Source organism: Alligator mississippiensis, chromosome 6 (genome assembly GCF_030867095.1).
Source record: "Alligator mississippiensis isolate rAllMis1 chromosome 6, rAllMis1, whole genome shotgun sequence".
In the NCBI taxonomy this organism is placed as follows: Eukaryota; Metazoa; Chordata; order Crocodylia; family Alligatoridae; genus Alligator; species Alligator mississippiensis.
Window position 1 is genome coordinate 82,726,309 of NC_081829.1, and position 26,426 is coordinate 82,752,734.

The 26,426-nt window shown below is 43.7% G+C and overlaps 1 protein-coding gene across 4 annotated transcripts in view; it reads left to right on the top strand.

Annotated features, from left to right (window-relative positions):
• FAM53B (family with sequence similarity 53 member B) overlaps positions 1 to 26,426 on the top strand; it is a 142,878-nt gene that overhangs the window by 59,728 nt on the left and 56,724 nt on the right. For all 4 annotated transcript variants that reach the window (XM_059730048.1, XM_059730051.1, XM_019482847.2 and 1 more), the window contains exon 4: positions 4,181 to 4,959. In XM_059730048.1, coding sequence (XP_059586031.1) covers positions 4,181 to 4,959 — 779 coding nt within the window. The remainder of the gene's footprint in view (positions 1 to 4,180; positions 4,960 to 26,426) is intronic.

A 26,426-nucleotide genomic window follows, 5' to 3' on the forward strand; every position in this document is an offset into this window, starting at 1 on the left:
TGCTCAAGGTAACATCATGCATAAGATTTTCTTAGTAATTTTTAAAGATTTATAGCTGTTTTGTACAGAATTAATGTTGACAGAGGAAGGCATCCTATATCCTCTTGCACAGGCTTACAGGATTTGTAAAATGTAACATCTAGGGGTTGAGGCTTATGGCACCTTACCATTAAAATTAGCTTCTATTTTGGTTTCTTTTGTCTGGTGACTTGACCTGAGAAATCTCTCTGCTGCCTATATTAGCAAGAGGGGAAAATAATAAAGAACTAAACATAGATGTAATTGTTTTCAGCATAGATTTTTTTCCTTTTCATTGTTCTTATTAAAATGAGAAAGACAGGAATGGTTAAAATGGAAATGAATTAATAGCTCAGGTATAAACTGGCTCTGCAGTTACTACTAAGTGACATCCATTTTGATTAAGAAATAATTAAGCTAGCTTGCTGCAGTTAAACATTAAGCAGTTTCAACCAATTTAGGCCCCAAATTTAACCCTTTTATGAATCAAATTATCTTTATAAAAGGGCAAATACTCTGAACTTTTAGTTCTTATTTTAGTAAGGTTTTAGTTAGAAGTTCCAAGTATCAGTTTATTTTAAATCAAGCACTCAGTTGCCTGTATAAAGCAAAAACATTGCACAATTTTGATTAGATCACGTGAAAAACTACTGCAGAATTTAACTACTATATTTACTCAAATATAAGCTAACCCATTGGAGTCTATATATGGAAAATGCCTAAAATTGTTATAATTTTCCAGGTATAGAATCTAATTATTGAAGATTTGCCTTGAATTTCTCCTCTTCGCGCTGATATAACAGGGAAAATAAATCTTGAGGGATCAGGTGGCCCCCTTGTCCTCTGTCCCTCAACATCTTCCCACCGCAGCCCTTTCCCCTTCCCCTTTACTATCAGACACTCCTCTCCCTGAGTACATAGAAGTGAGGAGCAAATTTATTTGCAATTTGAAATAAACATGCCTGAAGTCATTTAGTTCATCCGAAATTGATGCACTTTACCTTTTTTGAAATTGTTGCAACACTTTTAAGCAGTACTTTTGTACTTACTACACAGGATGCTACATCACCATAGCAAAAAGCTATGGCAACATAGCTCATCACTACAGTGACATAGTGTCAGCAGGCACAAACTGTGATGCCACCACTGCACAGTATCAAGTGACTGCACACTGGGGTCAGAAAGTACCAGCAATTACTATGCATTCATTTAGTACTTTTGATCCCAAGGGGATGGTGTCAGGTTTGGTTCTGGCCATCCCAGTGCCAGCCTGGTATAGCAGTACCTCCAGGTCCAGTTCCCTCCTGAGTGAGCAACTACCTGGGTTTTTGGGGGTTTTTTGTTTTTATTTTAAAGGCCACACACACCAAAAAAGGTTCCTATCACCATGTTTGCCCAATATGGGCCATATGTTTTATAGTCATGCTTGGTCTTGGCTGGCTTTAATCAACTTCATAGTTGGTTTTCATTACTGAGCACATGCTACTTTTGGCAGGAGTTCAGTGATATACAATGTATTTAATGAGGTTTCATTGTATGCAAATGTAAGATGAGGAGCTTTCCTCCACCATGCTGAAAAAAATATGGTCGTGCATCTTGCCTCTGCAACAGCAGGCTATAAAAACGGTTACTAGTCAAGCACAGTTGGATGATGACTTTTTTCCATCACGGCTGTTGGTGACATAATTCTCCCAAGGTTTTCCTTTTGAGTATGAACAGGCATATTTTTAAAGAATCCTGCTAACCGTAACCGTAACTATAACCATACTATACAGTAGAGAAGAAATCTTAATGACTTTTTTCAGTTGGGTGGTCAATGGGGGTATCTTTTTGTTTGGGATCAGCAGGAATTGCTCTATATCGACAGGAGGTCAACCATTTGTTTTTTTATGATCTGTAACGTGGTTTGTCACGTTCTGATATGTTGTGTTGCAAATGGCATTCTAGCCATAACCATATTTGTACGTTTTCAAATATGATTGAAAACTGTTGTATAGTTAAGGCTGGTTCTCAGAACTAGTCACAGTCTCTACAAATGTTGATTGATGAAAGTTGATACAAACCCATGGGGAAGTATTCAACAGGAGATCGCATTAGCTTTTATTCCAATATGTTAGAAAAGCATCAAAAGGCCAAGTCAGATAAATTAAATTGCTTTTTTTTTCCAGTGGGATTTGTTGAATGAAGAACAGGAGGCAAAAAATGAACTATAAACAAGAACACAATTACTGACATATACCTTTAAATTAAGTTTTCAAAACTGAAGAAATTATTTACAACTGAGATTTTCTAAGAAACATAAAAAGTGTTAAATATCCAATTCCTACTGAAATTCAGTAGGATTGTGTGTCTTTAACTTCCTTTGGTGTGTTCACAGTTAAAGCAAGCAACTGACACACATATTTGGCACCTAATCTCTGTAAGCATCCTAACCACAAAGATCACCTCCCTGAATTACTGTGACTTCATTGTTTTTTGTATTTTTCCATGCATGTTTAGGGGCATTTGCTATGGTCCTTTGTGCTGTGATTCTTTTTTAGTCAATTGTATCAATTGCTGGAGAACTTGTCTTAGGTGAAAATTTTGGGGAGGGCATTGAAGGACCTTTAATGCATTCCTTCCTTTATTTTGCCTCCCTCCTCCCTGTGAAGTGGGTGGGTCCCAGATGTAGTTAAACTGGAACTCAGAATCTCTTGGAACACAATTAAACTGAAGCACAGGTAGCTAGGGCTCACAGCATTGCTAAACCTCAGTCAGGGGTTTTTCTGCACGGATCATGATTTGGACTGTGTTGTAATTAAGAAACTGGTTTACCTGTGGAGTGACACATACGCTTCAAGCTTGAATGAAAAATCCCTGTTATGTTGTTCCCATCAGTATTTTTCATGACTCTTATTGGAATGGCTGCTTTGAATTATGAGGATACTCAACAATATGCACTACTTTTAAAGTTGTGTCAGTATTTTCAATTATGAGTTAAAATTTCAGTGAGAACAGCTGTGTCTTCAGCACCTATCATATGAAAACTAGACCATTTATTTAAGTTTCTCTTAATGGATTTAGGTGTCTGATGTTAGGTATTTATATTTAAAAATTATCCCAGCTATGCCTGCATCATATTATATATTGTTTCTCCTGCATGATTTACTTTAAGATCTTTTTTATTAATGGGTAACACATATCCAGTAAATGACAACCTGCATTAGAACATTTACTTTATAGAGTAAATGTAATGCATTTACTTTACAAAGGCTTCCTATCTTTAGGACAATTCCAAAGGAAAACTTGCAGCCAGATCCTGAGCTGGTATAAAATGGCATAGCTTCATTTATTTCACTGGGTTAGGGTAGCTGAAGCAGGTTTTTGGTTCTTAATTCTGATTTTAGGTGTCCCTTAAACATTTGTGAACCTGTTTATTTTTCTTTTTGTATTAACCATTTCTTGATCAGCCTATCTGGTAATTGTTGTTTCAGAGACCAGAACTAAACAAATGATTCTCAGGAGTAGTTAATCTAGGACAGGGGTGGGCAAGAAGCGGCCCGCGGGCCGGATGTGGCCCACCAGGCCATTCTATCTGGCTTGCAGGGCCCCTAAAATATGTAGAAAATTAATATTTATCTGCCCCCAGCTGCCTGTCATGAGGCCCTCGATGGCTTGCCAAAACTCAGTTAGCGGCCTTCTGACCAAAATAATTGTCCACCTCTGATCTAGGAAATAAAGTTGTCACTGAAGTTTTATAAAGCTAAGTTCTCCTTAGCTTGTGCAATTGGTATATTCAAAGGCTTACCTGAGGAAAGGCACTTTGTACCCTAAATCTTATCCAGCATCTCTCCCAACCAGGTAGATGATCCAAAAAATGTTATCACCAAAAGCAAACAAACAAACAACCCTCCCCCCCCCCCCCCCCCCAAATCCTTGCCTCCCTTCTCAGAAGCCGTTTCAGTTAGGTTTGCTTCTGCTGACATTTTCACTTTATCTCTTGCCATCCACACCTTAACTTATCATATGGCTTTAAAGCATGGAAACAGTATTCTAAGGGTTACTTAATTTATATTAGAAAATGCGCTACATGTTATTCTTAGTAAATGGATGCAGAAAATGAATCATGTAAGTAATTAATGCTAATGTGTCTATATATATGTTTGTATTCTTTTTAAATTAGAAAATGACAGATGGAGAGATCTCAGCAGGAAATGTCCACTGCAGATTGAGCAACCTAGCAGCAACATCTGGGACTGCCTGCCTGATAAAAATGAAGAAGGCTCTATATGGCAAAGAGATACAGTTAACACATGTTCAGTGACCAACTTGATTAAAGACCTCAGTCTTAGTGACCACAATGGTAACCCCTCAGCACCTCCCAGCAAACGCCAATGCAGGTCACTTTCTTTTTCTGATGAAATGTCAAGCTGCAGGACATCCTGGAGGCCTTTAGGGTCAAAGGTCTGGACTCCAGTAGAAAAGAGACGGTGTTATAGTGGGGGAAGTGTCCAACGCTACTCCAATGGCTTCAGCACAATGCAGAGGAGTTCTAGTTTTAGCCTACCTTCAAGGTCAAACATACTATTCTCATCATATGACCAGTCTGGATTTAGCAGTAGATATGGGTGTCAGCCATGCCAAGGGATGAGGAAATCTGCCACCTATGGACAAGCAGGTGACATCTGGGGTAATGACCACAGTTCTGTTGAGAGCAGCAGGGTTGAAATGCAGCGGTCCCTCTCCTGCTCACATGATCAGTTTTCCTCTTCGGAATATTGTCCACCCTCAGCAAACAGCACACCTGCCTCAACACCAGAGCTGATGAGACGCTCCAACGGACTGTCCCGCAGCCGATCTCAGCCATGTGTCCTTAATGACAAAAAGGTTGGAGTTAAACGACGACGGCCTGAGGAGGTTCAGGAACAAAGGCCTTCGCTGGACCTTGCCAAGATGACCCAGGTAAGGCATAGTTATCTCTCTGGCAAACGTGAATGGCACAGACCTTGACCAAACATCCAGATGGAACAGCATTGATGTGGTATTTTAATTTAGTCAGCCTACGCTTTAAATGTTTCCACTTGGGCTAAAATCCCTTTATCATCTGATGGAGTTGCTTTAATATGCATAAAGTGGATATGGGTGTTATGGAGAGGCTTGTTCCTTTTGTCAGAGCAGAAAACTTTCCTTCTTCAGCTGGAACTTTAGTGTCAATCTTTAGAAAGCTTGGTTCTTTTCTTTCCTGCACTAATTAGATCTGAATGCTGACTCCCTTAACACACCTTTCCATTATTTGCTCATGGCATGTAATTCAACCAGAAATAGTCTTTAATGAACAATTCATATATGAAATAAGGTAAAAAAGCAACGAGGACTTGCTTGAGGAAGTGAAGACAACATCAAGGGTATTCAGCACTAATGTTATCAGTAGTTGAATTTTCACCACTGGGAACTTTGCTGGTTGTTAGCAGTGACGGCAAGAAGTCTTCGTTTCTGTATCATGTTTCATCTTCAGTTGCAAACTTAGAGCAAAAGTTTCCTCTTCAATCTGCAGTGCCAATTCACAGTGCTGATAAAAGATTTGAAGTGCATATCCAGAAGGATTTTCTTTCAGAGCCCACAGCCTTCAAGACTCAATTATGTGATCTTGGCCTTTAAAAATGTGTGACCAAGCACCAAAATAAAGTGATGCATCAAAGAACAGCACAAGTAGCTATACCATTTTGCACCAAGTTTTCAACAACCACAGTTCTATGATTCAGTGTTTCTACTGTCAATAATTTACAATAATAAAATCCTGAGATAACCAGCTTTATGTAGTTCAGAGATAAATATGGGTCTAAAGATCCCATGGCTCTTTTTTTTTTTTTGCAAGACTAGGGTATTAACCCAGCTATCCTGACCAAATTCCAAATTGAGTTATTACATACCGCCTGCCAAAAATTTCCCCTGAAGTTTCAATTGCATATGGAATTCTCCTTTATTTTCTGTTGTATAATGTTGTTAAACAGCTGTTGCATTTTGGCCCAGGGGTGAATGCATTTCTGTTGTGTGTGAAAAAATTCTATTTATCTAGCTTGTACAACCATTTACTGAGCTCATAAGTCCTTTGTGAAAGTCCTGGATGGAAAGGGCTATAATCAGCCTTAATTTGTTGTTAATAATAGATTTTGTGGTATCTTTTAAACAGGTGGGGTTGTGAAAGAGAGTTGCAAATTTCATCTCCTTTCCATAACCCAGTGCAGTGACCTCTGGTGTTCTAAATACATTTCTTTTCTTTTACAAAAAATGTGGTGTTTTATGACATTTTATACTTTATGGCTCAATAGGTGCTTGAATGAATTCATTTGTGTTTGAGGATGCAACTAGTTTTTACTGTACCTGAGAAACTTAAAAGATAAAAAGGGTCAGAAAACTCCATAATTAGCTAATTTGGGGCAAGGGGGAAGTACAGTGCATGGGGGTCACCATTTGATGAAATGTGTTAGTTGCATTTAATATACCAAGCTCATTTTATTAGCTAATAAGCTGGGTAGGTAGTAAAAACAACTTTCGTATGTTGTTATATTTTATTAGCCACAAGTTGTAATAACACAAGCGGCACCACTGAAGGCCTTTTCATTTCTTTGCATTGATGGACACATTTTTAAAACATGTGTGTCTACATGTGACGCTATGTTGCCATAACAACATGCTATGGTGACAGCGTCTGCAGGGTTCTACATGTGACCAGCAGTTACTTCGCTGGAGCAACCTGCTCCCCTGTTATAGCGTGTCGCTAAGGCAAATTAGCTGCTAAAAATAACCGTGCGCATTGCAGTATAGGCTGTTACTGTGCCATGCTTTAGTAGTTCCTAAAGAAAGTACTAACCATGGTGCAGTAACAACATCACCATAGCAACGTATGTAGATACACCTATAGTGATGTATATTTGTGCCCTTATATATAGGTTGCTTCATTTGCTCCAGGCTTGTCTCCAGGAAATGGTGGCATGAGTGATGGAGGTGATACGAGGAGGTGAAAGAGGCAGCTGTGAATGAAAGTACTCTGTGGGAGGTGGTTCATCAACAAGTCTCCGGGTATATTAACCATACATAGAAGTGGACCGGAGGGGATTTATAATCCTTTGAGATGCAAGGAGCCTTGGAGAAAGTAATTGCTGAGTGTTTTGGAATAACTCTTGGGGTATATATTGGTCTGAAAGCCATGAGAATATAATGCTTCCAACTTTGTACACTGGTGAGCACTTACTTACTTGGCAGCAAGGGCACTAGTTGCATGAGGGAGTGTTATTCAGCAATCACTCATCAGAGCCAAGGGGACTGACAAGGCATCTGCTTCATTCACTCTCTTACTGTTCAGCATTGTTATAAGATCCCATGCATAGTATAATAACCAACTTTAACTGGCTTATTCTGCCTTTAAAGGTCCAGTCCCCACAGCTTCCTTTCTCAGCCAAAACATTAAAAAAAAAATACAAAAGTTCCAATACTCATAATTCTAACTAATAATGTTCCATTAGTTCCTGTGGCACCTTGCATTGCTATATGGACTTGCAGGTATCTCTTGAGATATCAGCACTTTTGCTGGAAGGTGAAGGTAGTTCCATTTTGCCCTGTCCCAGCTGTCACAGCTTGCAGTGGTTGCTATCTTCTTCAGAAAAACAGCTGATGTGGTGCCCCTTATTTCTTCCTTCAGGGATTTAGAAGTGTTACCTCTTTCTATGTACCTTGCGTTCATCTAAAATCCAAAACATATTTTTTTCCTTCCTTGCTTGTCTTGTTCTATATCTTCAGATTCCCAACGATTCTGATACCAGTTTCTTGGAGTGCAGATGTTCTTATTTTTGCAGAGCAAAATGCCAGCAGGTGATAACACATACTCCATTGGTGCCGTTCTATAACTGGACATTGGGAGCTGGGGGTTACTAATGGGGGACTTAAGTGTCTATACACAGATGCTAGGAGTATGGGGAATAGGCAGGAGGAACTGGCGCTCCTGCTAGCAAATAAGGAATATGATCTCGTTGGAATAATGGAGACCTGGTGGGACACCACATATGACTGGGCTGTATGCATAGAGAGCTACAGGCTGCACAGAAGGGATCAGGTAGGGAAGAAGGGGGTAGCTCTCTATGTAAAGGAGCAGTATGCCTCCTTGGAGATCCAAACTGGTTCAAGAGCAGGGTGACTCCAGACCCTGTGGGTCAAGATACTGGGGGGATGAGGAGAAGGGGACTTGATGGTAGGTAACTACTATAGACTGCCACACCAGGAGGAGGAGCTGGATCTGGAATTATCCAGAGAAATGATGGAGCCCCCACATTCAAGGGACATGGCTGTCATGAGTAACCTCAATTACCCTGACATCTGCTGGGAGGAGCACTCGGCCAGATCTTACCTCTCACATAGGGTTTTGGCCTGCTTGGAAGTACTTTATTTAGTACAGGAGGTGAACAGGCCGACCAGGGGGAAGGCTTTGCTGGATTTGGTTCTAGCCAAAGGGGATGACCTGGTGGGAGATCTGAGGGTCGTCTGGGAGATGATGATCATGAGATGATAGAATTCAGTATCCATTGTGGGGTAGGGCAGTCAGCTAGTAGGGCAGAAGAGCTTGACTTCAGGAAAGCTAGCTTCAATGAGGTTAGGAAAATAGTGGGAGAGACCCTATGGCAAGAGGGACTGGAGGGGAAGGGAATTCAGGAAGGGTGGTCATTCCTCAAAGGAACGATCCTCAGAGCTCAGAAAAGGTCCAGTCCTGTATGCAGAAAAGGTGGTAAAGGGGCTGGGAAGCTCTCTTGGCTTAGCAGAGGAGTCAAGGAGTGCTTAAAAAAGAAAAAGGAGCTTTAAGGATAGTGGAAACAAGGAGTAGTCACCAAGAAGGAATACACAAGTATAGCCCGTATTTGTAGGGAGAGGATAAGGAAGACAAGAGTGGTGACTGAGATCAGGTTGGCGATTGAAATCAAGAACAATAAGAAGTTCTTTAGGTATATAGGGAGCAGGAGGAAGACCAAAGGAAATGCAGGGCCCTTGCAGAATGGGAAGGGACAGCTGATAACAGACAGCCAGGAGAAAGCTGAACTCTTTTGTGTGTCAGGTATCCAGTTTGTGGCCATATTGGTCTAGAGGGAAAAGCAGTTGGGGCTCACGGTAGAGGTGATATCTTTTATTAGACCAACAAGATTTTTGCGAAAAAAATCTTTAATTGGAAGCTTTCGAGCACAAACACCCTTCATTAGGCATTGGAGAAAAAAGTTCTCCTGAGTAGAAATCAAAGTTCATATTTCATAGGATTTCACAGAGGAGTCAATAGATGGAAAACTCCTCTGGGCAGGCAGTTCTTAGCTGATAAAAGAAAGTCTCTCACCTCTTTAACAAACTATTTAATGAATACTTGTGCATTGGTGTTCCTGGTTGGATACAGGACGGATGCAGGGGAGGAGGGTAGGAAGCGTGATTGCCAGCCAATGGTCAGGGTCAGGGTTGAACTGGTGAGAGAGCACTTAGAGCAGCTGAATGTCTTCAGGTCAGCAGGATTGGATAGACTACACACAAGAGTGCTGAGGGAATTGGCTGGAGTCATTGCAGGACCGTTGGGGAAGGTTGTGGTGCTCGGGAGAGGTCCCAGAAGACTGGAAAAGGGCCAATGTGGTGCTAGTCTTTAAGAAGGGGAGGAGGGAGGATCTGGGAAACTATAGGCCGGTCAGTTTGACCTCAATACTGCATAAAATTTAGGAAAAAATTATCAAGAGGTCCATTTGTGAGAGACTGGTAGAAGGCATGATGCTGAAGGATAGGATGGTTTTGTTGTGGGAAGGTGATGTCTGACCAACCTTGTCTCCTTTTATGATCAAGTAACAAACTGCTTAGATGTGGGAGACATGGTTGATGTCATATATTTAGATTTTAAAAAGGCCTTTGATATGGTCTCCCATAACACTCCTATAAAAAACCTGGGGGGTTGTGGGTTGGCAGAGTCCATGGTCAGGTGGGTTGGGAACTAGCTAGAGCTGAACATAGAGTGTGTGTGGATGGGTCTGTATTGTCTTGGTGGGAGGTGGCCCGTGGTGTCCCACAGGGTTTAGTTCTTGGCACCGTGCTGTTCAACATCTTTTTCAATGATTTAGATGAGGATGTGGAAAGCACACCGGCTAAGTCCATGGACGATACTAAATTATGGGAAAAAGTGATCATGCTAGGTCCATAGGATGTAGATCCAAGTGGACCTGGACAAGCTGGAAAGGTGGGCAGAGCAGAACTGGGTGTAGTTCAATAAGGAGAAATGCAGAGTGCTTCATCTGGGGAGAAGTAACCAGTGACATGAATATAGGTTAGGATGAGATGTCCTGGCCAGCAGAATTGCTGAAAAGGACCTCAAGGTTGTGGTTGATCACAGGATGAACATGAGCTACCAGTGTGATTCTGTAGTCAACAGAGCGAATGGCATACTGGGATGCTTTAGCCAATGCATCACAAGCAGGACTAAGGAAGTGATACTTCCTCTCTACTTGGCATTGGGGAGACCCCACCTGGATTACTGTGTCCAGTTCTGGGCACCATGCTTCAAAAAAGACATGGAAAATCTTGAAAGGGTCCAGGGAAGGGCCACAATAATAATTAAGGGCCTGGAGGACAAATCTTATGAGGAAAGACAGGTATCTGGAACTGTTCAGCCTCAGGAAGAGAAGAATGGGGGCGGGGAGGGAGACTTGGTGGCCATCTATAAGTACATAAGGGGTTAATATCAGGAGCTGGGAATAAAGCTGTTCACTAGGGTGCCTCAGGGGAGGACAAGGAGCAATGACCATAAACTGTTAGAGGATGGTTTCAGGTTGGATGTAAGGAAGAACATGACATGAAGTAGATGCCTTATTTTGACCTTGTTTTCTACCTGGCCTTAGATTGGAAATAATGGGGGATTTGTAGTAACAAACCCAACGCTTCACTGCAAACTGCGTAATCACTCATGCATACTTAACAGAGGCCCATTTTCAAAGAATACTATGTCATGTAAAGAAATGTTGTCTAGCAAAAATGAATTTGATCTGCATGACTGCCTTTTCAGCTGTGCTATCTCCTAGTAAGTCTATCTCAGGGAAACACAAATACATAATTTCTTCTAGCATGGGCAAACAAGTGCAATGCATACTTTGCTCCAGGGAGCCATTTTTTCCTGTGCTGTCAGTATGGACTCTTGTAGTTAATTTGGCTTGTAATTTTAACATCTGCTCAAGTTCTTCAATATCACTGTGCACTGGTGAGAAGTACAAAACATTTCTGTATCTTTTATATTTTCCAATCCCTACATTCACAAATCCTTTTAAACACATTTTTCTATAACATATTAGAAATTGCTTTATGATGCTTTTAAACAAAATCCCATCTAGTCCTGGCAGCCCACCCTTACATGGATAGTAGGGACTGGAATATGCTGTCTTGGCCACCTTGTGGTAATAGTCTTAGTCCCTTTTTGAGAGTTACATCCAGAATTTAACTCTGGGCTTTGCTCCGCTGCATGTTTATGCTGTAGGTAGCATGATAAATGCTTTAGGTAGCATGATAGCAATCATCAAATCTCTCCCAGGTTTGTATTCAATTTGCAAATTTGTAGCTGAATATCAGTGCGTATTTGTGAAGGAAGGGCATTTCTCAGGTCTGCTTAGCAAGGGCAATAAGTGGTTAATGATGAGTTTAAACTAGCACTGGCCTCCTGTAACTAAAGACATGAAACTATTTACACTTATGGATTGAAGCCTAGGCCACCACCTCTATTTGAGTTTATTGGACTTAAATTTTTGTTAGTGGCATTATGGCTCTGGTTTGGCCGTATCTTTTGTAGAAGTACTGTACCACTTCCTTCTTGGAAGTATCTATAGTTTTGTATTTATTGTCCTAGTACATCAGGACTGGGCCTCTTTCATTAACTGCTTCAGCTGTTTTAGGAAATACAGCTCATATCTATTGGACATCTTGCATAGGAATACTATGTATACACTCTGATTGCTGGTTTGGGCAGCTAGATTAGCCATGGATTTGTCAGTAATCAGAGTCAAAGAGTCCAGTAGAGGTCTGAGTCATTAAGTGTTTCATTTCTAACTGATCAGAATTGTTTCATAGGAACCTCTACTGAACACAACAACCAGTCGTGAGAATCTCTTAAAGTTACAGTTCCCCGCACGCTCTATGTCTAGGCAGGTGGAAGCTCTGCACATAAGTGTGTAATCATAGCCCTGATTAAAGAATAGTCAGTCATAGAGGGCTGTAGACTGTGTATGCTAGCTCTGAACTGCCTGAATAAATAGCCTTAAAGAGGAAAGGAAAATGTGGGGAGAGTCTAGAGGGACTGTGGTGCTAAGGGAGCACATTCTTCAAACAAGCTCAATTACAGCAGCATGAAAAATGGATCCCACACTGGGAGAAAAAAAAATCTATTTTTCAGCTCCCTTTTACCTAGCTCCTTTGTGCTGAATAGAAAAAGAAAGTCCAATTCTTTCTGCAACAGCAGCAGCAGCAGCTTCTCTTTTAAGTTCAGCCTTAGCTCCAGCTGCGTCTGCTTCAGAGTGACAGCAAATGACACAGTGGGTTGATATAGAGGTTTAAATCTGTCCCTGGTGACAAAGGCCTTTCAGACCCTCAGAGCCTCAAGGAGATGAGGGTCCACAAAGGAGAGGAGGGGGTTATATTCATTTTAAAAGAACGAAAACAAAAGTTAAGTCATATACTCTAGGCAAGAAACTATACACACATGAAAGCACGTTTTTGTACTATGTCCATTTGCCCTGTGGAATGAGCACTTAACTATTCTACTAATGAAAAAGTGGGCTCCCTCCTGTACTGCGACATATTGTATTCTCATAGGTGCTTCCTTTAGTTTCTAAACCCATATTGAGCTAATTGGAATGATATCCCCCAATCAGATTTGAATTGCGGGGCTGCAGAGCAAAACGATAGCAACTTTAGAATAAAATAAAAGGAAATGAAGTGTAATGATGTATGGCTGGATGAAATAGCTGGAGTATTCTGAGCACAGTTTTCACGCATTAAAGGTCTTTCTCCTTTGCCCTTGGGTCTCACAGTGCACCCAAGCCAGCGTACAGTATATTTGACAATAACCACTACTGAAAAGTGCAGAGCTTTCCTGTAGGCTACAAGTTCCTGCTGTGCGGGACAATGCAGTGCAAGCGAGATCCTCTGCAGGAATGGGTAACTGCATCTTTGCGACCACACAGACCCCCTTGTGTTATTTCTTGTGTGATCTTACCATCTGGATGGAGTGAACTAAGTAAATTAACCCCAAATGATTAGTAAAATCATGGCGAGCCCTACATGTTGAAATGATACAAGACCTCATTCAAGAAATGTAGACTCCATGTAATTGTAATTATAATCACTCTGTTTCACCAGAGAAATTGCTTTTAAAGCAACGCAAGGAATCAGTCACATTCCTGTGCTTCACACAGAAGACTGCTTCATTGAAGGGTCGGTCACAAAGAGCTCCCTGCTTTAAAACTTTCTTTTGAAAAGTCTTTTGCCTTATTACTTTTTGCATCAAGCTGCAGCACCCTCCAAAGTGACTCCATACAATTTATAACACAGCCAGGCTGAAACCAATTAGTTATTTGTAGCAGCAGTGGGTGCGTCTACATGAGATGCTTACTGTGCATTAGACTAATCTAATGCACAGTAAAGTGTCACTGTCTACACATGTGCAAGAATTACTGTACACTATATTAGTCTAATGCACCATTTTCTAGTACCTGTATTACTTTGTAGCCCCAGCTGGAAGATTCCCCCCTACAATAGCCCCCATTTAGGGCCAGTCCAATCTCCCACCAGCTGGCACTATTGTCCCCCCTGTCCTCAGGACCTCAGGGTTAAGCCCCTGTGCCCCCTGCCAGCCTGGGGTGGGCACCTGGGGGAGGCTGGAGCTCCCCCTGGCTGCTGTAGTGGGGCAGAGCAGGGCAGGAGAAGCCCTGGACTAGGCTGCTCCTGTTGGGCTCAGTTTGCTCCCAGCAGGAGCGGATGTGTAGGCATGTGCTGGGAAGCACTTTAATGAGCCTGAATTTTCTGCACAAAAAATTCAGGCACAGTAATTGCATACGTAGATGCTCCCAGTTTTTAGCAGCTCCACAAGCAGGGTCAGTAGTTTTGTTTTTGATGCTGTCTTGCCACTTCATGCTGTTGACAGTAGTTATTCTGTGACACCAATATTAAAGCATTCATGGGGAGAGAGTTCGCATGTCATGAAATTTAGGCTTTTGAAACAGGATGATAACAATGCAGTGAAACTCAAAAGGATTAGAGGTGAAGGAAGGAGGTCAAAACATTGGAGCAAATCAGGAGCATTGGGCCCTCCTTTCCAGTGCTGCTAGTGTGTGAGGGTGACCACAGGTAAACCATGAACCTTCCTTGGCTTAAGTTTCCTCCAGTGGATGCTGTGAGACCAAATTCTTCAATGTGTAGAAAGTAGTTTGATTCATGGGATAGGAAACTAAGGCTAATTAACGAGACAAGAACTGTGCTTTGAGCCAGGTCTCTATATTGTGGACTCCCTATGCACAGGTAGCTGGGTGTGCAAACCTTTTCTTTTCTTCATATTTATTATTTAAATGTCAACCTGTCTGAGAGAAAGAGTAGAAAATGAAAGTGTAATGGATTGTCCCATCCTACACATCAAGCACTGGAGCAGCTGTTGGACACAATGGTAACAATTTATTTTAGGGCCTGATTGACCTACACAGTAGAAACATTTTGGAAAAACCAAGAAAACTGCAAATTTCTTTGCCTTCACAAGTTTTGGGGACTCCAAGGTAGCACTGAGCTGCAGGGCTCGGTGTGTGCTATGCCACTTGCTATGTCTGTACGAGTTAACCCTGATGTAAGTTGTTGGTGGGGGTATCACAGCAGTAATCTTCTCAGGAGTCACAGGGATTGTGGGCTCTGTGGCCTTGATCTGTCATGAAAAGAATCAATGAATGCATCACTAAACGTACCAATGATACATGCAAATTTTTGGATCTTTAATTGTTGGCTGTTTGTAATTGCAGAGTTGTAAGAGGGGAAAGCCAATGAGGCAGCATGGCAATTTATGCTGTGTATGCTATGGTGTAAACAAATAAAGATGGTGTAAACAACAAAATCCTGCTTTCTGTGCTTAAAAGCAGGCAGCTGTTCATCCTCAACATGCCAATAGGCCAGAGACCAGATGCATTTGGAAAATGGCTATGGTGCACAGAGGATGCAGAATCTGGCCCAATGCCCAGTGTAGTCAGTGGATGGCCTTCTCTTGGCTTAGCCGAGGCACAAGTGCTCATGGGAAGGCTGGAGGCTGGCTGTCCAAGTTCTCACAGAAAACTCCATAGTAGCAGGTAGGGGGTGGAACAGTGCACAGAAGAGCTGGGCTCTATTTTTACTTCGGCTGGAGGCTTCCTGTGTGACCTATAGCAAGTTACTAATGATTCACTGAATGTGAGAAGAAAAAAAAAGGGTAGCATGTTTCTGCCCCAGGGTGGGGAGGTTGGGGGGAAGGCAGCAGGTAGGGTGTAGTGAAAATAACTCCTTCAGCTTTTGAGAGGTGCTCAGATAAGTCCAATGAATGGTAGCTGGTGATGTGCAGATGAAGGTTATTGCTGGGGAAAGGAGGACTCCACATAGAGTCAGTACTGGACTGAGTACATAGCCTGGACTCCTGCTCTGCTAATGGATTTCTGGCAATATGAGATCAGTTTTGTTTTCCTGGATATAGTTCATTTTGAAAACTTTCAGGAGTAAAGTTTTGAAGAAGAACTTGGAAAGCCCGCTGCTGTAGCTTTTCTTCCAACTGATCCGTTCCTATCTGGCTGCACAAACTGGCTCCTTAGATTTTAGACTGGGGCTTGTCAGCCCATAGAAAAGGCATTTATCTCCAAAACTTCCAGTCTGTTTCTTTTATTCTGACGAGGTCCCTCAGCTGCATGGGGGCTTGCAGTCGTGGCCCAACCCTTCTAACTTGGCTCTTTGGGGATTTAAGATACTACAATTGTTTTGAACCTGAAGTTAGGATTATATATTGCACCCCTTAACCCAGTTCCTCCTGTCAATTCCAGTTATAGCAAAGCACAAAATACAGACCAGAAGAGCCCTGGCTGCCAAATATCCAGCCTGTCCTCCATCTGGTGACTGTCTCTCTTACCTTTCTCTCTAGGAGGGAGTTCTTCTATTCCTCAAGAGCCCTATAGAGAATGTATAGCGAGCGACCTTGCACCGCAGGCTGGTAACAGGCCTGGGTTCAAGTCCATCAGTACATCACAACCTTAATTATTTGCGTTATGGGTCCCACTGAAGTCAATGGCAATGAATATGATGAAGCCAGGATGTTGCCCTGTGGGGGAGGCTATAGCAGACAGTCATTCCATCAAACAGACTGCATACCCCATAGTGTACAGCAAGCTGTAAAGGTCTCTTAATGTTACCATGCTGATAGGAATAAAAACATGATAAAATCAATTTAAAAGCCACCGTTATCTCCATTTTGTGTGCCATTTATAGCTACTAAGTGAGCAGAATTGCTCCTCCAGGTGCAGGAACCACATAGTCATAGGGCATCTGTTTCATACTTCCATACTTTAGAGTTCACATGCACACATTTTATTAGGAAGTACCAAAACATCATCTGAAAGAACAATCCATTAGTCACAACAGCACTGAGAGGTACTTGCAAACCAACCTTCATTAATGTGTGCCTAGGTGTGGATACAGCAATTTAGAGTGCCCCACCTACCTAAACCAATAATCTAGAGCTGCCACTGCTTGCAAGGAGTGCTCATCTCCTTGGAGCTACCCAGAACCATGGAAGATGCCACATGAGGTTAAGAGGCTTGATGGGACACAAGCCTCTGACTCCTGCAAGATCACCTTGCCCTGTTGTCCCTTGGGGACAGAAAGGAACAAAAGCTGCAATACTTTTTTGGCATGAAAAATCTCCCAGGTTCAAAATGTGTGAAGGAGGAAATTCAGCCCAAGCTAGTTTAGACATTTAAAAACAACCCAGCAAATTTAACACTTCATTTTGGCATCAGAAGAACTGTGTTTTTTTGTTCTTGCAGCTGCAGCAGCAGCAGCTCAGTTTTCCTTCCTCACAGTTTGTTTTCTAGCACAGTGCTAACCTCTGACATCATGTAGTCTGGGGTGCGTAAAGGTGCAGTAGAACAAGGTCTTAATTTATCACAGTGCAACGTTTGACAATTAAGTGTGTGCTGTGGAATTGATGGCATCATCAGAGGGGAATGAGACTGCTAGCTCTAACAAAATTACAGTGTTCCAGATGACAGCAGCATGGCGGGGGGGAGGAGGGGAAGGAGTTATAGTTTCACTGTTGGTCTAGAACAGGAGTAGGCAATGCTTTTGGCCAGAGTGCCGAAAAAACTGCAATGTCCACCTTGTAAGGTGCCAGAGTGCTGATATGCCAAAAAGCAAAACTGGGGCAGGGGATATATGGCAGGATATGCTGCATATTAATATAGTTAATAAACATAAATGTTGTGGGGTTGTTTTTTACAGTAAATACCGGGTTTTCTAAAAGTGCTAAACCCGGTGACAATAAATAAAACTTCATGTACTACATTTGTTGTTGTGGATTCTTTTTTTGTTAAGCATGTTGTGATGAAAGAGAGAAAAAAAGAGAAAGAGAGAAAGAAGAGAAAAAGAGGGGAGAGAGAAAGAGTGAGAAAAGGAGAGAAGAGAGAGAGAAGAAAAGGAGGGAAGAGCGAGAACCAGACACACACACACAAACTCAGAGAATCAGACTCACGCATACACATGTACCCAGAACCAGACATATGTGTGCTCACAGACTCACAGATGCATATGCACACACAGACATACACAACCACACACATGCACACATGCACGCAGCTGGGCTGCAGGACAGTGACTGACGTGACAATGCCCTGGGCCCGCCCCAGCCCCTGTGCTTCCCTGGGGAGCTGGCCCCTGGGCTGCAGCATGGTCTGCTGAGGCCCTGGCCCAGAGTCCACCCATCAGCCGGCTGCCTCCTCCCTGGGGGTGGGGGGATGCCCATCCCAGGGTTGTGGCCCTGCTGCAGCGGGAAGAACAACAGGCTGGGAGGAGGGGGAAGGGGAGTAGGGGCAGCGCAGTCCCAGCCCTGCTACTGTCACCTTGGGCTCTCCTTGGCCAAGTGACTCCGATGCAGTTGCAGCAGCCATGGAGTCAGGGCAGTGCTGCTGCTCCCTGCCCCCCAGCCACAGCTGTGCCTGGCACAGCAGGGCTGGCTTTCCCCCAGTGCCCTCCTCCGCTCCCCAGCCTTCACTCTCCCACATGCAGGCACATCCCCCCGGTAGCCTGGGGCAGGATGCATCGGGGCAGGCCAGGCAGAGCTGCAGCAGCCACCATTGGGAAGGGAGGAGGAGGGGTGGGGAAGCCTGCGCCACTGGCAGCGGTACACTGAGAGCTGCAGAAGGGGCTTCTCCCCTGCCCCAATAGGCTCTTGAGGCAGTGTCTCCTCCTGAGTCTCTTGAAAGAGCCCAGAGCAGCAACTTAAAAAATGTTTTAAAAACAATTTCCTTGGCACACCTCTTGGTGTGCCAAGGCAAATGTCTCCATGTGCCACTAATTGGCACACATGCTGGGTTGCCTATCCCTGGTCTAGAAGCACTTATGGCCACAGGGCCAAAATGGTAGACCTAGCAGTCAGTCATCTTTTTATTTCAAACGTATTTCTGATCTCAAAACAAAGCGTCCCTATCTGAATTCTGGGGGTATTCCAAGTCTTCGTAATATTGCAAACTTTTGCCACCCGCTTTGTGTTGTTTGATATCCAAATCAAGGTTTTGAGGCTGGAGCCTTTTTCTCATTAAAAAAAAAAATGTTTCCTGTGTCCATTTTATCCCTGGGTCCCACCTGTTGTAATTAATGTTAGAAAGAGAGAGACCCTTGTTACTGCTTAGCTTGATGAAAACAACACATTTTATGCATTTGTTAAAAATGAGCCTTAGCAGGAAGGACTCTGCTGTAGGTCTGGAGCTGATTTTTCCTGTGTGTAGAAGTTACTCCTAGTGATGCAGTTTTGGGGTGTGAGTGCTCATTTTGTTTGTTCAGTTTCTTTTTTTTCTCCTGGAAAAGAGAGATATGAAAGTAAAATGACCTACTCATACCTCACCTTGAAAATTCACGCTGAACTTTGTTTATGGCAAAATTAAATCCAACAATTTGTACTGAGTTAGGCTCTGAAGACACTAAATATCCCAGCAAAGTACAGATGCTTGCAAAATAGAAACTGGATCTGACTACATTGAAAGTGGGTGTTAATACTTGTCTCTGGCCAAGAGTTGAACAATTCTGCTTTTGAAGAGTGGATGTAGGGATACCTGCAGGCATTAAAAACAAAGCAGAAAAATAACTACATGCAATAAATACCCCTAACTCTAACACAATACTAGCCAGATTAATTTATACTCCAGAGCTGAGAGACTGGCATCAGTGAGACACTGGAGGACCTGAATAGCATAACCCCCTTTACTTGGCTGTTTTGGCAAAAAGGACCTAATAATAAAGCTTAAAACGTGTTTTCATATTGCCCAGCAAACCCTGCAGTTTGGTTTTGAGTCTCTGCTGTTGTCTTGATTGGGTTTTGGATCATGCTCTATATGCTTAGGCTTCAGGATATAAATTGCTCTCCTGCTGTGGTCAGGAAGAAATCTCTTCATAACTTGATATAGCAAAATATTAAACAGGCACATTAACCAGCATTTGACATCTTCCATGATGCCTCCTGTTACTAGTGGATCATATCTGCTTGAGCCTGGTAATACCTGCCTTATGTCTATTCAAAGATGTCATGTAAACCACACCTATTTTTGACACACAAGACACAGTTTTCAAAGGAATATCATAGATACCTTAAAAAATTGCAGTCACTTCCCAGGCTAACACTGAGATATAATTTTTGTGGAAGTGACACACTAAAGCTTAAGAGAAAAATAAGTCTTGTAGCCCTCTACAGTGATCTGACAGCAGTGGCTGGTATATTGTTGAGGTATCTGGACACTGCCCCATTCAAAATATGAAATCAAAAGTTCATACGCAAACTCTCATGCCAGCTCTGTGCGCCGTGTGCAGCTGTTAAAGGTCTGCATCCATCTTGTAAATGAAGGCTCTTTGTGCAAACAGTCACTCCAGTGTGTATCCTGCTGCCCCATGGAAAGGTGTCTAAGGAAGATGCAGTGAGCAACCTGACAACCACAGCAAAGACATGAAGAGTATTTTTAAAGTACTTATTTAAAGAGTATCTGCTCATCTGAGGAGGGCTACAGTGGCCCACTGTCCCCACTGCTGACTAAAGACTCAAAGGATATTGATGGGCTGAGAAAAATATTATCATCCTGACATCCTGGAGGTAGGGATGAAAAAATGGGAATTTATACATGAAGGTTACCAACATTAGTTTACACTGAGATTAATTTATACCTCAGACTGTTTATAAATATTTCTGTTGGAACCTCATAGACCCAGAATGCAGACCTGATGAGGAATTTCCTTCAGCCTTACTTCAGTTAAAGGTTAAGGAAAGGGTTACCAGCATCCATTGATTGTCTGAGCTGTTTTCAGCTGCAGGAGTAATTTCTGCACCTGACAGCATGTGTAAGAAACTATAGTCAGGAAAAGTCACAAAAGAGGGCAGGATTGAAAAGTAGCCTCAGACGTAGATTCAGTTACAGGGATGAGTGATGGAGTTGGAGACTAGTCTTTCCTACATTGGGGACTTCAGCCACCAGTGACCAGCCATGGGGTAACAGTGCTGGTACAGCCCCCCTAGTGGAGACAGCTAAGGCTGCTGGTAACACCAATGCAACTTTGTGCTTAAAACTAGGGTAAGCCTGTCTTGGTAAGCCTTGGAGAGGTTGGTTTGCCTATCTACAGTAAGACCATCTGAGTGTAACTGGGAAAAATCTACAGCCTGGACAAGACCAAGATTGCTAGAAGCAGTTGTCTGCTGCCGACAAGGTGCTGTTTCCAAAGCTGGAGGCGGTAAGTCATGGAAGGAAAAGTGCTAAATAAAAAATTTAATGTGTTACTCCAGGGGTGCTCAACCTCTGGCCCATGGGCTAAATCTGGCCCACAGAGCCATGGCATCTGGCCTGCGGGACTACCCAGCTGTCGGAAAATTTGGCAGTGGGGTGTGGTGGAAGTTCCATGTGGCCAGATTCAGCTTTGTTCGGGCAGCTGAATCAGGTCCGGCATCCGTCCCACATTCATCTAGATTAGGCTGGGGTGCCCCAGACATTTGGATTGGGGCTGCACTGCTCCCTTCCCTGCCCCACCTTCTCCACCCAGACATCTGGATTGGGGCTTCTCCACCCCCACCCTCTCTGGGTGCATCACGGCCGGGGCTGCCCTGTTTCACTCCGCACATCTGGATCGGGATCAGGATCCAGCTGCTCCCCACTCACACCCCGATGATGCCGCTTTGCCCTGCCTCGGTTAGCCTCCCCATAGCCAGGCTACACAACCTTCCCTTAGCCAGGTTGGCCCGATCTGGCCCGTGGAGGGAACTGGCACCACCCATCCAGCCTTCAGGGTGAAAAGGTTGGGTACTACTGTGTTATTCCCAGCTTCATAATGCTACAGTAGGACTACCATGTCAGGAATACAAAGTCTGTAAAATACAGTTAACCCTCTTTGTAGAAACTATCCATTCTCATCATGCAAGGGAATATAAGAGGTGTTTATCATGAGGTGACTGTTAGGGTCTTTTAAGTAACCAGTGGTAATTCAGTCTTTTAATTGGTCTCTAATAGCCATGCCCTGGCTTTGGGAGCCCTCTCAGCCAGCACTCTGGCAGCCTGCAGAGTAGACACCAAGGGAAAGAAGACACTGTTAGGGCAGTGGAAAGGGGAAATGAGAGACACTGGGTGCACACAGAAGTGCAGCTTCTTGCTGTAACAAAACACTTTGCTCATGGTTCTTTATCCATTGCAACCTCCCAGAAAAGGATCAAGAGTCAGGGAGTGGGGGAAAGAAAAGAACCGAAGATGTTGTGGCCTGACATCAAAAGACCTGTATGCTGTGCAAGGATGCATCCTACTATACCTTAAAAGGATCTATCAATCCAATAAAGATACATTTCTGAGGTCTCAGGGACATGAGCTTTACATGAGAATTGGGGCCAGTCAGTGTCTGTATCACTTAACTGGAAACCATCTACTCCCAGTACCATACATTATGCCTGAAGACTCCAGCTGATCATATCACAGACAGCAGGATACTCTGACTGCAAAAGCAGGGATGGTCTATAGCAGTTAGGTGTGGTTATCTGGAGGCAAGCAGCTCTGCAAATTGATTAGCGCTTTCAAACTTTCAGTTGTTAAGCTCTTTCAGCTGAGACTGCTGTGAGCACCAAATTCATCATTATTAACTCGAGAATGGGCCTGGTTTTGCTTCCCTGATAGTATGTTTTTGAAGCACTTTCTAAGGGGAGAGGGGTAATTTTTCTTAAATGGATCCTGTACTTTGTACTGGAATTGTTACAGCTTAATCATTAATGATAGATAGCCTGGGCACATTATGTGTAAAATTTTCTTGAATGGGTAGTATACCCATTCCAGAAGGGCAGATATGTGAAGAGGAGGGTGAGTCACGGGTCATGTAGATACACTTTCCCTTAACCGTACTGCTCCATACACCCATTGATTTTATGCCTCATTTAGGGTAATAGTTGTCCATTTGCCATCCAAGGACTCACCCCCAGGGAAGATGAGGAACTTTGGGCCCACTGAAGTCAATGGGGTTTTTCTATCGACTTGAATAAGCATTGGGTTCAGGATGATAATGCCAGTGCCAGAGTAAGATAAGAAAGAGGTCCATTAGCTTTGGCTTTTGCTGTTGTAGGTCTTGCATTGATGCACTCTGTCCCCAGTGCCCTACATTTGAGGTTCATTTGATAAACTTGATACAGGTAGAAGGAGAGCAGTGCAGCACCTTAAAGACAAATTTATTCAGAGAGGCATAAGCTTTTGTAAGTAACAGATTGATTCATCATAGCATCTGATGAAGCAGGCTTTCACCTATGAAAACTTTTGTCTTTCTGAGCAAATTAGTCTGTAAGATGCAACTCTGCCCTGGCTTCTGCCTGATTTCAGACTAACATGGCTAACTGTCTCTGTGACACATGACACAAGTGTGCAGGCACCTGTAGATTTGTTACACTTGTTGTAAGGCTGATTGCCTCTATCACTGCGGCACTTTCCTTTTCTAGTTCTGTTGTGCTATCCATGAAAAGGCTATTATCTGCCATACTATTTCAAGGTGTTTTGAGGGGTTTAGTTATTCAGTTGTTTGTCAGTGCCATATGCTGTATGAATTCTATGTATTGTGGCGATGCTGAAAAGATTATTTTTGTCCTTTTCTACCTATTTTTGACAACAGTGCTAAAGATTGAAAGGTGTGCTCACAATCTGCCACAAAATGTTTTGAGCTGCCTCTCCTCGACAGGGCCTCTGCCTATCTTCATATCTTCCATGCTGATCAAAGGCTTAACTGCATGTAATCCATCTTCAGAGCTTCCTCACTAGGCTAATCAGAAATGAGTGCATAAAGGGGACTTAATACAGTCAGTGGAAATGGCAACTGAAGAAAAACAGTAAAAGGAAATGGACTAAGTAGAGACAACAGAGCTTATAACAACATGGTTGTGGTTATGAAATAGTCAAGATACTGAAACCAGCAGTATGTCACTTCAGCAAATGGCTTGGGTAATCGAATTTCAACAGATCTGGGACTGATTAGGCAGCATTAACTCTTTGGCAAGAAACAGGAGATGTAATCTGAAATGGTGTGAGCTTAATCGTCACCCATCAGAAAGGTGCTTGAGTGATAGTTTGATTCACCAGGAAAAATAAGAGGAAAATAGTTGCAATGGATTCAACCTTAAAGCAATGAACGTCAGGAAGTTTAGAGGTAAAGTCAACGCTCCAGTTTTACTTCCTCTTGTTAGACCTCTTGTGTTGAAATTTCCATAGCAGGTAAAATCACAAATAACTCCCATTTCCTAGGGGAATAAGACCTTTCTGTTTATGATAGAAATAGCATGGTCTAGAGCAGGGGTGGGCAATTATTTCATGCAGAGGGCTGCTTAAGAAGTTTTGGTGAGCTGTTGAGGGCCACATGGGTAGCCCCACCCCTTGACAGTTGCCCCGCCTCCTGGTCATCAGCTTGGGACAAGAAGTCCCACCCCTAACCCCTGACCTTTGCCATTGGACATCCCCCCCACCTCCCTCCCTTGCCCCCCAGAAAGACTTATTTTGGGAGAGGCGGTTGCCCTCTTAGAACCAGAAAAAAACAATCATGCACTAAAAGTCAAACACCTACGATAGCATATTTTGATTTTATTACAAAAAATATTTTTGTCATGATTTGTGTTTGCGTTGTGTATATAGAGGTGATTGCATAGTAACACCAAAATAAATTCTTAGTCTCGTATATTATGGGGGGTTGTATGGTGGGGTGTGTGTGCATGTAGTGAGGTGTTGGGGGGGTGTGGGTATGTGTGTATGGTAGGGTGTGTGGGACTTGGAGAGGGGGTGTGGCTGTGTGTGTGGGGGAGCATGGGGTATGTTGGGGTTTGTGTATATGTGGGGGATTGTGGGGCACAGGGTTTGGGTGTGTGGAACGTGAGAAAGGGTGGGGGGTGTGGGGACCCCCCCTTCACTCCCCCCATGGTGCAGCAGCAGCAGGCAGGGGCACTCAGGGTGCTTGTGCCCAGCACAGGTGCTGGTGCCTAGCAGGCTGCAGCTCCAGCAAGCGCTGCATATCACGGTGAGGGGTGCAGCCCGGCCAAGCAGTCTCTATCAGTGGCACTCCCTGCCACACACATGCAGCCCCCACACTTGCACCGCACAGGAGGCAAGCCCCACGCACTGGAGCCAGCTGCCTTCCCTATCAGGGCTGCGTGGCACAGGAGGGAAGCCCCAGACATCTGGGCCTAACTGCAGCCCTGGCTTCAGCATCTGGGGCTTCTCTCCCGTGTCAGTGCAGGGGCTGTGCGTGCATGCTGGGGAGTACTGGCAATAAAGACTGACTGGCCAGACTGTGCCCCTCGCTGCAATGTGCAGCACTGGCCAAAGCTGCGCCCTGCCAGGCACTCCCCTGCCTGCAGCTGCTGGTCTAGAGCAGGGTCCCCCCCCCACACACACCCACACGCTGCCCACCTGAGCTCTGCGCTGCCACCCCCACAAGTGCAGAGCCTGGGGGGGTGCACCTGGGGGGTGGCAGCACAAAGCTTGGGTGGCCAGCCCCGTCCTCCCAGTCCTACCCCCATGGCTTCTCTACCTGCTGCCCGGCGTGACCAGGAGGCAGGGGAAGCTGAGCAGGTTGTCCAGCAGCTACAGGTGCAGCAGCCCTGCCTGGAAGCTGCATACTGGCCTGGCTGGGTCCTTCTGCACATGAGGGTGGGAGGGAGGTGCAAAAGGGTATATTTGGGGGTGTCTGTACCTGTGGGAACCTTGCTCCCACCCTTGTGGGCAGAAGAACTGGGCATGGCACAATTCATTCGTGGGCACTGCAGGCTGGATGTAAGTGCCTGGCGGGCCAGATCCAGCCTGCGGGCCACATTTTGCCAGCCCCTGGTCTACAGGCTACACCACTGGTTAGAAGTTGGCAAAAATATAGTCCATCCTTGGACATGCCATTGACTTGCTTTCTGGCCTTGAATAAGTGATATGGTGGATGGTGAGGCAGTCAGTTTATCTCTATTATTATTTGTTTAATTCAAATACTATATTCTCTTCACTACCAAACACAGAAGACATTACTTTTGCACAGTGAGGATGATAAACTAAACAGAAAGACAAATCAAATACAGACTGCCTTCTGCGATCAGACAGAACTTACCAGTGTCCCAAACTGTTTCATAACTGAGTATGTAACCACTTTTTTAATGTAGAGTAAAAAATTGGATTCAGGCCATTGGTGCTAGTGCCAGATCAGCAAGAGGTCCATTAGATCATATATTAGTGATCTTTGGCTGACAAAGGTCCTGTGTTGTATCCCCAGTGCCCTACAAATTTAACACCAGTAGGCACTGATCAAAGTCTACATGTTACTAACCTGTGGCAATTGTAGAAGAAAAGCTACTGAATATGGTTTTGTTTGTAATCCTACAGATCAGTGGTTTTCAGCTGATGTTGTGTGGAACCCTGGAGTTCTGCAATAGGTCAACACAGCTTCACCAAACGAATTGGAGGTAATGCAGAGGCAGCGCATGGCCATTGTGGGGATGGGTCTCCTGGCTCCGCATCACTCTTTAGCATAGGGATAGGGCTTCTGCAGCAGAGGAAGTGATATGAAAGGGTTCTGTGACTTAAGGAAGTTTAACAACCAGTTGAAGACGCAGCACTTGGCTTGTTTTGATTTCAAGTTTGGTCAACAAAGTT